Here is a 12873-nt window from a genome sequence, read left to right as displayed (position 1 = left end):
GCCTTGAGAACCCCATGAACAGTATGAAAAGGCAAAATGATAGGATACTGAAAGGGGAACTCCCAGGTCGGTAGGTGCCCAATATTTTACAGGAGATCAGTGGAGAAATAACTCCGGAAAGAATGAAAGGATGGAGCCAAAGCAAAAACAATACCCAGTTGTGGATGTGACTGGTGATAGAAGCAAGGTCCGATGCTGTAAAAAGCAATATTGCATAGGAACCTGGAATGTTAGGTCCATGAATCAAGGCAAATTGGAAGTGGTCAAACAGGAGATGGCAAGAGTGAACGTCGACATTCTAGGAATCAGTGAACTAAAATGGACTGGAATGGGTGCATTTAACTCAGATGACCATTATATCTACTACTGTGGGCAGGAATCCCTTAGAAGAAATGGAGTAGCCATCATGGTCAACAAAAGAGTCTGAAATGCAGTACTTGGAGGCAATCTCAAAAACGACAGAATGATCTCTGTTCGTTTCCAAGGCAAACCATTCAGTATCATGGTAATCCAAGACTATGCCCCAACCAGTAACACTGAAGAAGCTGAAGTTGAACGGTTCTATGAAGATCTACAAGACCTTTTAGAACTAACACCCCAAAAAGATGTCCTTTTCATTATAGGGGACTGGAATGCAAAAGTAGGAAGTCAAGAAACACCTGAGTAACAGGCAAATTTGGCCTTGGAATACAGAATGGACCAGGGCAAAGACTAATAGAGTTTTGCCAAGAGAACACACCGGTCATAGCAAACACCCTCTTGCAACAACACAAGAGAAGACTCTACACATGGACATCACCAGATGGTCAACACTGAAATCAGATTGATTATATTCTTTGCAGCCAAGGATGGAGAAGCTCTATACAGTCAGCAAAAACAAGACCAGGAGCTGACTGTGGCTCAGATCATGAACTCCTTATTGCCAAATTCAGACTTAAAGAAAGTGGGGAAAACCACTAGACCATTCAGGTATGACCTAAATCAAATCCCTTATGATTATACAGTGGAAGTGAGAAATGGATTTAAGGGCCTAGATCTGATAGAGCCTGATGAATTATGGACTGAGGTTCGTGACATTGTACAGGAGACAGGGATCAAGACCATCCCCATGGAAAAGAAGTGCAAAAAAACAAAATGACTGACTGGGGAGGCCTTACAAATAGCTGTGAAAAGAAGAGAAGTGAAAAGCAAAAGAGAAAAGGAAAGATACAAGCATCTGAATGCAGAGTTCCAAAGAATAGCAAGAAGAAATAAGAAAGCCTTCCTCAGCGATCAATGCAAAGAAATAGAGGAAAACAACAGAATGGGAAAGACTAGAGATCTCTTCAAGAAAATTAGAGATACCTAGGGAACATTTCATGCAAAGATGGGCTCAATAAAGGACAGAAATGGTATGGACCTAACAGAAGCAGAAGATATTAAGAAGAGGTGGCAAGAATACACAGAAGAACTGTACAAAAAAGATCTTCATGACCAAGATAATCACAGTGGTGTGATCACTCACCTAAAGCCAGACATCCTGGAATGTGAAGTCAAGTGGGCCTTAGAAAGCATCACTATGAACAAAGCTAGTGGAGGTGATGGAATTCCAGTGGAGCTATTTCAAATCCTGAAAAATGACTCTGTGAAAGTGCTGCACTCAATATGCCAGCAAATTTGGAAAACTCAGCAGTGGCCACAGGACTGGAAAAGGTCAGTTTTCATTCTAATGCCAAAGAATGCTCAAACTACCGCACAATTGCACTCATCTCACACGCTAGTAAAGTAATGCTCAAAATTCTCCAAGCCAGGCTTCAGCAATACGTGAACCATGAACTTCCACATGTTCAAGGTGGATTTAGAAAAGGCAGAGGAACCAGAGATCAAATTGCCAACATCCACTGGATCATGGAAAAAGCAAGAGAGTTCCAGAAAAACATCTATTTCTGCTTTATTGACTATGCCAAAGCCTTTGACTGTGTGGATCACAATAAACTGGAAAATTCTGAAAGAGATGGGAATACCAGACCACCTGACCTGCCTCTTGAGAAACCTACGTATAGGTCAGGAAGCAACAGTTAGAACTGGACATGGAACAACAGACTGGTTCCTAATAGGAAAAGGAGTACGTCAAGGCTGTATATTGTCACCCTGCTTATTTAACTTATATGCAGAGTACATCATGAGAAACGCTGGGCTGGAAGAAGCACAAGCTGGAATCAAGATTGCTGGGAGAAATATCAATAACCTCAGATATGCAGATGACACCACCCTTATGGCAGAAAATGAAGAGAAACTAAAAAGCCTCTTGATGAAAGTGAAATAAGAGAGTGAAAAAGTTGAGCTTAAAGCTCAACATTCAGAATACTAAGATCATGGCAACTGGTCCCATCACTTCATGGCAAATAGATGGGGAAACAGTGGAAACAGTGTCAGACTTTATTTTTTGGGGCTCCAAAATCACTGCAGATGGTGATTGCAGGCATAAAATTCAAAGACGCTTAACTCCTTGGAAGGAAAGTTATGACCAACCTAGATAGCATATTCAAAAGCAGAGACATTACTTTGTCAACAAAGGTCCATCTAGTCAAGGCTATGGCTTTTCCAGTGGTCAGGTATGGATGTGAGAGCTGGACTGTGAAGAAAGCTGAGTGCCGAAGAATTGATGCTTTTGAACTGTGGTGTTGGAGAAGACTCTTGGGAGTCCCTTGGACTGCCAGGAGATCCAACCAGTCCATCCTAAAGGAAATCAGTCCTGGGTGTTCACTGGAAGGACTGATGCTAAAGCTGAAAGTCCAATACTTTGGCCACCTGATGTGAAGAGTTGACTCATTGGGAAAGACTGTGATGCTGGGAGGGATTGGGGGCAGGAGGAGAAGGGGACGACAGAGGATGAGATGGCTGCATGGCATCACCACCTCGATGGACATGAGTTTGAGTAAACTTCAGGAGTTGGTGATGGACAGGGAGGCCTGGCGTGCTGTGATTCATGGGGTTGCAAGGAGTCGGACATGACTGAGCAACTGAACTGAACTGAGTGTCCTTAAAAGAGGACACTGATAAAAGATGTGTTTGTGTGTATGTGGCCGGGGTGGGGGATGGGAGGTAGGTAGTTTTTGGTGTTAAGTAGGAGACTAGGTAACATCCATATCTGTTGTATCCTTGAAATGGTTCCTGGGAGTTGAATGGCATTTTGTCACAAGGTCATAAATAATGCCCCATTAAGTGAAGTCGCTCAGTTGTGTCCAACTCTTTGCAACCCCATGGACTGTAGCCCACCAGGTTCCTCCATCCATGGAGTTTTCTAGGCAAGAATACTGGAGTGGGTTGCCATTTCCTTCTCCAAAGGATCTTCCCAACCCAGGGATCGAACCTGGGTCTCCTGCATTGTGGGCAGACGCTTTACCGTCTGAGCCACCAGGAATGCACCCATTGGTAGCCAGCATTTTATAGAATCAGAAACACCCGCAGGGTCACACAGTGATAAACGTGGCCAGGCTGTCTCTTAGCACCTCTTCTCTTCCTCGCAGACCAGCCTGCCTCATGACTCAGTTTCTGTTTCTTCTAGGTGAACAGTAGAGCCGTTCTGGGAGAAAAGTTTTCTTAGGGGGCCTTTAGAGCAAAGGGAATTACGTTAAGCTTGATTCAGTAGGGGTTCCTTGGGTCATAACTTCCTGGTCTGTTTGGTTAAGACTACTCAAGGACTAGCAAAACTTGTTTTTATTTTGTATAGACAAGAAAAAATAAAGGCATTTGGTGAGATTTTCAAAAATAGTAAGTTTTTTTTTTTTTTTTAACACTGCTATAGATAGAATCTTTTCTGAAGTATTTTAATATAGTAGAAATACAGTGTGTTATACCAGGTTAACTTGTGACTTAGGCTGCCCAATTTGGGTTTGTTACTTGTCTGTCTCCCATGGTACAATGAGAAAAGTAATGTGAAACTTCAGAACTGATCAGGTTAGATTCTAAACTTGAATAGATTATTTTTTTTCAATAGATTTTTAACTTAAAAAAGTTAATAAATGATGTATGCTCATGGTACAGAAGGCAGAAGGTGCACAAGTGATGTGTACAAAGAAAAGTAAATCTCCCTCTCCCTCTTACCTGCCTCCCTCCTGAAAGTGGCCCTTACCAGTTTCTTGTAATTAGTGCTGGTGTTAAGTAGAAAATTAAGAAATACCCAGATTGATCAAGTCCTTGACACAGTTCAGATTAACATATTATACACATATATATAGTATGTATACAATATGGTATATATGTTGTTGTTTAGTCACTAAGTCATAGCACAGTAAGAAAGTAGCATAGTAATCACATTTCTACACTTTGCTTTTTACAGTGAGCAAGTTATCCTGAAGGTTCTGTATAATGCTAGTAAATGTAGAACTGCTGAGTTAGTTTTCCTGGCTTCATTGTATTCCATTGAATGGCTGTTTGTACACTTTATTGAACTGTTCTGCCTAATGGCCATGTAATTGTTTTCCGTTTTTCTGGTGTTATAAACAGTGTTCCGGTGAGCTCCTTAAACTTACTTACGTGGAAGTTTGGATTCTGCCCACAAGGGAAGATTGTAGAAGGAGGTTAGTGCTTTTACTGTGGTCTGTAAGGAAGAAGTTCAGACTAGGCCTGTTGAAAGTGAGTCTCATTTTGATTCTTGAAGGTGAGAAGGTTTGTCATGGTTTTATTGGTTTAAATATGGACTGGAGTGTTGTTCCTGTAAGAATATCACTGATGACCTAGTGGGATCTGATTTGCAGTTTGCTTTTAATTTCATATGGGAATATAGCTGATGTACAGCGCTGTGTTTCATGTGTACAGCTAAGTGGTTGTTATACATTACATATATCCCTTTTTTCATATTCTGTTCTCATATAGGTTATTACAGAATATTGAGTAGAGTTCCCCTGTGCTATGCAGTAGGTCCTTGTTGCTAATCTGTTTTATATATAGTGAAATTGAAAGTCACTCAGTCATGTCCAACTCTTGCGAGACTATACGGTCCGTGGAATTCTCCAGGCCAGAACACTGGAGTGGGTAGCCTGTCCCTTCTCCATTGGATCTTTCTGACCCAAGAATTGAACTGGAATCTCCTGCATTGCAGGCGGATTCTTTACCTCAACTGAGCTATCAGGGAAGCACTTTATATATGGTAGTGTTTATATGTTAATCCAGGGATTTACTTTTAAATGAAGACAGCTTGAATTATGTTTCTTCCTGTATTTTCAAATTTTCAAGGCTCTGTCAGTTTTGGGAGTCCCTTGGACTGCCAGGAGATCCAACCAGTCCATCCTAAAGGAAATCAGTCCTGGGTGTTCACTGGAAGGACTGATGCTAAAGCTGAAAGTCAATACTTTGGCCACCTGATGTGAAGAGTTGACTCATTGGGAAAGACTGTGATGCTGGGAGGGATTGGGGGCAGGAGGAGAAGGGGGCGACAGAGGATGAGATGGCTGCATGGCATCACCACCTCGATGGACATGAGTTTGAGTAAACTTCAGGAGTTGGTGATGGACAGGGAGGCCTGGCGTGCTGTGATTCATGGGGTTGCAAGGAGTCGGACATGACTGAGCAACTGAACTGAACTGAGTGTCCTAAAAGAGGACACTGATAAAAGATGTGTTTGTGTGTATGTGGCGGGGTGGGGATGGGAGGTAGGTAGTTTTTGGTGTTAAGTAGGAGACTAGGTAACATCCATATCTGTTGTATCCTTGAAATGGTTCCTGGGAGTTGAATGGCATTTTGTCACAAGGTCATAAATAATGCCCCATTAAGTGAAGTCGCTCAGTTGTGTCCAACTCTTTGCAACCCCATGGACTGTAGCCCACCAGGTTCCTCCATCCATGGAGTTTTCTAGGCAAGAATACTGGAGTGGGTTGCCATTTCCTTCTCCAAAGGATCTTCCCAACCCAGGGATCGAACCTGGGTCTCCTGCATTGTGGGCAGACGCTTTACCGTCTGAGCCACCAGGAATGCACCCATTGGTAGCCAGCATTTTATAGAATCAGAAACACCCGCAGGGTCACACAGTGATAAACGTGGCCAGGCTGTCTCTTAGCACCTCTTCTCTTCCTCGCAGACCAGCCTGCCTCATGACTCAGTTTCTGTTTCTTCTAGGTGAACAGTAGAGCCGTTCTGGGAGAAAAGTTTTCTTAGGGGGCCTTTAGAGCAAAGGGAATTACGTTAAGCTTGATTCAGTAGGGGTTCCTTGGGTCATAACTTCCTGGTCTGTTTGGTTAAGACTACTCAAGGACTAGCAAAACTTGTTTTTATTTTGTATAGACAAGAAAAAATAAAGGCATTTGGTGAGATTTTCAAAAAATAATAAGTTTTTTTTTTTTTTTTTAACACTGCTATAGATAGAATCTTTTCTGAAGTATTTTAATATAGTAGAAATACAGTGTGTTATACCAGGTTAACTTGTGACTTAGGCTGCCCAATTTGGGTTTGTTACTTGTCTGTCTCCCATGGTACAATGAGAAAAGTAATGTGAAACTTCAGAACTGATCAGGTTAGATTCTAAACTTGAATAGATTATTTTTTTTCAATAGATTTTTAACTTAAAAAAGTTAATAAATGATGTATGCTCATGGTACAGAAGGCAGAAGGTGCACAAGTGATGTGTACAAAGAAAAGTAAATCTCCCTCTCCCTCTTACCTGCCTCCCTCCCCTGAAAGTGGCCCTTACCAGTTTCTTGTAATTAGTGCTGGTGTTAAGTAGAAAATTAAGAAATACCCAGATTGATCAAGTCCTTGACACAGTTCGCATTAACATATTATACACATATATATAGTATGTATACAATATGGTATATATGTTGTTGTTTAGTCACTAAGTCATAGCACAGTAAGAAAGTAGCATAGTAATCACATTTCTACACTTTGCTTTTTTACAGTGAGCAAGTTATCCTGAAGGTTCTGTATAATGCTAGTAAATGTAGAACTGCTGAGTTAGTTTTCCTGGCTTCATTGTATTCCATTGAATGGCTGTTTGTACACTTTATTGAACTGTTCTGCCTAATGGCCATGTAATTGTTTTCCGTTTTTCTGGTGTTATAAACAGTGTTCCGGTGAGCTCCTTAAACTTACTTACGTGGAAGTTTGGATTCTGCCCACAAGGGAAGATTGTAGAAGGAGGTTAGTGCTTTTACTGTGGTCTGTAAGGAAGAAGTTCAGACTAGGCCTGTTGAAAGTGAGTCTCATTTTGATTCTTGAAGGTGAGAAGGTTTGTCATGGTTTTATTGGTTTAAATATGGACTGGAGTGTTGTTCCTGTAAGAATATCACTGATGACCTAGTGGGATCTGATTTGCAGTTTGCTTTTAATTTCATATGGGAATATAGCTGATGTACAGCGCTGTGTTTCATGTGTACAGCTAAGTGGTTGTTATACATTACATATATCCCTTTTTTCATATTCTGTTCTCATATAGGTTATTACAGAATATTGAGTAGAGTTCCCTGTGCTATGCAGTAGGTCCTTGTTGCTAATCTGTTTTATATATAGTGAAATTGAAAGTCACTCAGTCATGTCCAACTCTTTGCGAGACTATACGGTCCGTGGAATTCTCCAGGCCAGAACACTGGAGTGGGTAGCCTGTCCCTTCTCCATTGGATCTTTCTGACCCAAGAATTGAACTGGAATCTCCTGCATTGCAGGCGGATTCTTTACCTCAACTGAGCTATCAGGGAAGCACTTTATATATGGTAGTGTTTATATGTTAATCCAGGGATTTACTTTTAAATGAAGACAGCTTGAATTATGTTTCTTCCTGTATTTTCAGATTTTCAAGGCTCTGTCAGTTTTGAAATTTTTATCTGTATTGGAATGACAGTATGTGTGAAATTGACATTTTTTTCTGTAAGTAGAAGAGAATTCTTCAAGAGCCAGGCATACCAGACCACCTGACCTGCCTTCTGAGATATCTGTATGCAGGTCAAGAAGCAACAGTTAGAAGTGGACATGGAAAAACAGACTGGTTCCAAATTGCGAAAGGAGTACATCAAGGCTGCATATTGTCACCCTGCTTGCTTATTTAACTTATATGCAGAGTACATCATGCCAAATGCTGAGCTGGATGAAGCACAAGCTGGAATCAAGATTGCCGGGAGAAATATCAATAACCTCAGATATGCAGAGGACACCACCCTTATGGCAGAAAGCAAAGAGGAACTAAGAGCCTCTTGATGAAAGCGAAAGAGGAGAGTGAAAAAGTTGGCTGAAAACTCAACATCCAGAAAACTAAGATCATGGCATCCAGTCCCATCACTTCATGGCAAATAGATGGAGAAACAGTGGAAACAGTGTCAGACTTTATTTTTGGGGGCTCCAGAATCACTGCGGATGGTGACTGCAGCCATGAAATTGAAAGACGCTTACTCCTTGGAAGGAAAGTTATGACCAACCTGCTGCTGCTGCTGCTAAATCACTTCAGTCGTGTCTGACTCTGTGCGACCCCATAGACAGCAGCCCACCAGGCTCCCCTGTCCCTGGGATTCTCCAGGCAAGAGTGGAGGCAACCACTGGAGTGGGTTGCCATTTCCTTCTGCAATGCATGAAAGTGAAAAGTGAAAGTGAAGTCACTCAGTCGTGTCCAACTCTTTGCGACCAACCTAGACAGCATATTAAAAAGCAGAGACATTACTTTGCCAACAAAGGGTCTGTCTAGTCAAGGCTATGGTTTTTCCAGTGGTCATGTGTGAATGTGAGAGTTGGACTATAAAGAAAGCTGAGTGCTGAAGAATTGATGCTTTTGAACTGTGGTGTTGGAGAAGATTCTTGAGAGTCCCTTGGACTGCAAGGAGATCCAGCCAGTCCATCCTAAAGTAGATCAGTCCTAAGTGTTCATTAGAAGGACTGATGTTGAAGCTGAAACTCCAATACTTTGGCCACCTGATGCAAAGAACTGACTCATTTGAAAAGACCCTGATGCTGGGAAAGATTGAAGGTGAAGGGGACGACAGAGGATGAGATGGTTGGATGGCATCACTGACTCAATGGGCATGAGTTTGGGTAAACTCTGGGAGTTGGTGATGGACAGGGAGGCCTGGCGTGCTGCAGTCCATGGGGTCACAAAGAGTCAGACACGACTGAGCAACTGAACTGAACCGAGGTGTTTTAAAAGCCCTTTTTCATGATCTTAAAATCTTTAGTTACTTCCAATCTTGTATAGCTTTCACTTTCATATCAAGTTCACAAAATATTATCTTTTTCTTTTTTATGTAAAATCTCTTCCTAATATCAGTTTACTAGTATCAGTCTCTTTTCCCCTTCTTAGCCATGCTAATTTTCAAATCTTCCATTTATATTTAAAATAGAATTGATTATCTACTGTTGATGGAACTATCAGAGACTTTCGCCTTTTTTTTTTTTTTTTTGGTAAATCAGAGTTACAGAGTTTTTATACCTTATTTTTGAACTTAGGAAAACTGAAAAAAAAAGTTTTAACTGAGAAGTAATACTTTATTGCTTATTTTGTACCCCAGGGTATGTGAGAAAGCTGTTTAGGTTAGAGAAATGGTTGAGTGACCCTAAATTTGATTTCTCCTGTTGTCCTCAGGAGAGCAGCTGGCTTGGCCTGTTAGATGTTAACCAAGTTCTGTGTCCTGTAGATCCTAACAGCTCTTTGAGTGCAGGGTCTAAATCAACCTCCTTTCTTTTAACCTCCCACATACCTTTAACATGTAGGTGCTAAATATGTTGAATTTATTTCTGCATTTCATATGCCTACCTGCAAAAACAGGAAGACTTTTTAAAAAATTGTGTTGTGATTAGGCTGAGAATGGGTGTTTGGCTGATTTTAAAAATCCAGTTCGGCTGGGGCATATGGCATGAGGGACTGTGGTTGTAGTTTTGTCTTACAGCATTTTTTCCTTAACTGACATGATTGGGGTTCCCACTGACGGATTTAGAGCACAAGGAAGATGAGCCTTTTAAACATCTATTTCATCCCTTAAAATTTAGTATTCCATCCAGTTTGTTGGAATGTTTTGAATAGGGCTGTTCCACAATACTTAAGGAGGTTAGGATGTTTTGGATAGCTAATTTCGGGTTTTTTTCTGGTTATCTGAAGAAATTAATTACTGGAACAGTTTCATTTTTCAGCACTATTTTTGTTTTAGTTCTTTGAAAATACATCCCATACTTCCTTGTCCCATTAGACAGGCAGAATGTAACTAAACATAATTTATTCTTTTGTAATGAATCAGGGCTACCATTCATGATACATAATGCATCAGGGTTACCAAAGGGCTGGGTAATGTCACGTACAAAGAGGAACCTGAAGAGGTCCTAGGGAGTTTCCTTCCTTATATTACCCTCTTCTGTCACCTTCCTTTATTTACTCATTTTTAAAACATCGTTTGCTTCTTTTAGAAGTAGAGGGACGGATGGCCTGGGAAGAGGAATCTGGGACCTCCACCTTCCTGTACACTTAGTCAAAAAAAGATTGAAGTAGTCTTTCCTGTCGTTGGTGTTCATTTTCATCTGCTCTAAAAGTCCCCTGTACAGTTCTGCATCAAGGTCCTTTTGGCTTTTTCAGATTCTTTGGTTTTAAAAATCACTGGAGCATCAGTAAGGTGGTGTGCCAGACTAACTTCTGAGTTGGGGCAGCCCGCAGTTTCATTTGTGAGCATTAGGTCTGTTGTTTAGGCGTGAGGGCTTTCTTCATCACTAAGGAAGTTTTCCGCTTGCTGGTGAAGAAGGCCTTGCACTGTCTCTGGCGTCTCATGGTCGCAGTTCTCAGCTCCTCCTGCCGGTTTTCTTCCTGCTTTCTTGATTTTGCTCCCCCTCGAATGCCCCAGAACCTTTCCTTCAAGGCCAACACCAAGCACAGGTATTTTTTGTCCCATTGCAGTGTATTTGAAAATGTGTATGTTTTTGATTCTCAGTTCTCCATGATCTTTGTGGACTCTTTGTGACCATTCACCCTCTTCTCCCTATTTCCTGTTTTTGAACAGAGCAGTGTAGGAGGTTTGGGTGCTGGACTTTTACTGTTCAAGATAACAACATTTTCTGGAAAAGTTTTCTTCTAGATTGTTCAAAACCTTAATGTGAGAATTGATATGCCTTGGAGATACGGTTTTCTAAGGTATATACAGTTCTACACATATAGTACAGAGTTTACGCTCGATTCAGTTAAGACTGAAGGGGATGCTGGCCTTCGAAGGGTACACATTGGGACAGGCTCTGTGAGTTAACCACCAAGCTGGCACTTTCCCTCCCCACTCCTCATCCATACCCCCACCACCCATGAAAATGTGCCTCTTCACATGCTACTGATCTTGTACTGGTAGAAAACTGGAAAGGTTCAGTCATTAGAAATGTTGGCTGAATTCCCAATAGAAAATTTTTAGAGCTGCATTTATTTTGCAACAAGAGGAAATAAACTTCCTTTCTTTGGTTTGTGTACAGGTTCTAGTAAATACTGCTTGCTGCATCTTGATGTTGGTGGCTAAGCTAATCCAGTGTATCGTGTTTGGCCCTCTCCGAGTGAGCGAAAGACAGGTAAGTCCACACAGCAAGGATGCATTCTTGTGACTAGATTAAAAAAACAAAAACTTTCTTGGGTATAATTTCAAACTTACAGAAAAGTTGCACAAATAGTATGAAGAACTCCCATATAGATTTTATCCAGATTCAGTTATTAACTTTTTGCCCCATCTATTCTAACATTCACCTTTTATCTATATATAAATATCTATATCTATATATATATTCACCTTTTATCTATATATAAGTATTTATATCTATATACATTCACCTTTTATCTACATATAAATATCTGTATCTATTCACCTTTTATCTGTATGTTTTTTTCTGATCTGTTTGAAAGTAAACTGGGGCATCATATAGAACCTCAAATAGTACAGTATATGTTTCCTAAGAGCAAGGAGCTTTTCTTACATAACCATAGGATCAACATCAGGAAATTCAGCATTGGTAAAATACCTCATGTAGTCCACAGTCTGTATTCAGTGTAACCAGGCTGTCCCAGTATTGTTCTTGATTGCTATTTCGCCATGACATTTATGAGGTAATTCTGAAAGAAGCTCTGACTTTTTTTGTTTGAATAATCGTATATATATCATTCTTTAGAATATGGGTACTTTTCCAAAGGAATTTACTGAGAGATTTTAGTTTTCCCCTTTGGAAAGGAATATTAAGATTCCTCATTTTGCAAATCAATGTTCAGGTGAGATAGTCTGACATTTGAACATTATTCTCAGAATGTATGTATGAGCAGGATGTGCTTTCATTAAAGAATTAATGCCACGAACATACTGTGCAGATTGGCAGTTCCCCAAAGGATTTTAGTGGATAGAGTGTAGAATGGTGTGTTTTAAAGTAAGACTTTAGAACTGGCCTTTACAACAATAACATGAACAGAACTATGTTGTACTTTGTCTTATTCCAGTGGTAAGACACAAAAACCTACTGTCCATACATTAACAGTACACAGTGGCCTCAGCCCTTACATATCCTTTTCAACCCAAATCTCTTGTTATCAAGTCAGCTGAGGTCCTGGGCAGAGTTAAAATGCAGTTACTGTGTGATTGATCCCTTGGATGCTGTGAAGAGCAGGGCTGTTTATTTTCCCCCCAATTTTTCATTAGTGAGTATTGAGCACTTTCTGCAAAATATCAACTCCAGAGGTCTCCCAGATGGGATTAATAGAACATTTTTTTTTGGTAGCATACAAAAACTTAAAAAAAAAAAATTTTATTTAATTTGCGTATTTGGCTGCACCAGGTCTTAGTTGTGGCATGTGGGATCTAGTTCCCTGACCAGGGATCAAACTTGGGCCCCCAGCCATTGGACCGCCAGGGAAGTCCCCAAAAGCTTTCTTTGATGCTTCTGTTTTCAAGTAAAACTTTGACTTGTGGGCCAGAAATC

General features: G+C 40.6%; 1 protein-coding gene across 1 annotated transcript in view; it reads left to right on the top strand.

Moving 5' to 3' along the window:
• The window catches only part of AMFR (autocrine motility factor receptor), a 48143-nt gene that overhangs the window by 4657 nt on the left and 30613 nt on the right, over positions 1-12873 (top strand). The window contains exon 2 of the mRNA XM_070388406.1: positions 11392-11484. Within this exon, the coding sequence (XP_070244507.1) occupies positions 11392-11484 (93 nt within the window). The remainder of the gene's footprint in view (positions 1-11391; positions 11485-12873) is intronic.

The sequence above is a fragment of the Bos mutus genome, chromosome 18 (genome assembly GCF_027580195.1).
Source record: "Bos mutus isolate GX-2022 chromosome 18, NWIPB_WYAK_1.1, whole genome shotgun sequence".
NCBI classification, from domain to species: Eukaryota; Metazoa; Chordata; class Mammalia; order Artiodactyla; family Bovidae; genus Bos; species Bos mutus.
Note: the sequence above shows the minus strand (reverse complement) of the source record. Positions and strands in the feature narration are given on the sequence as shown.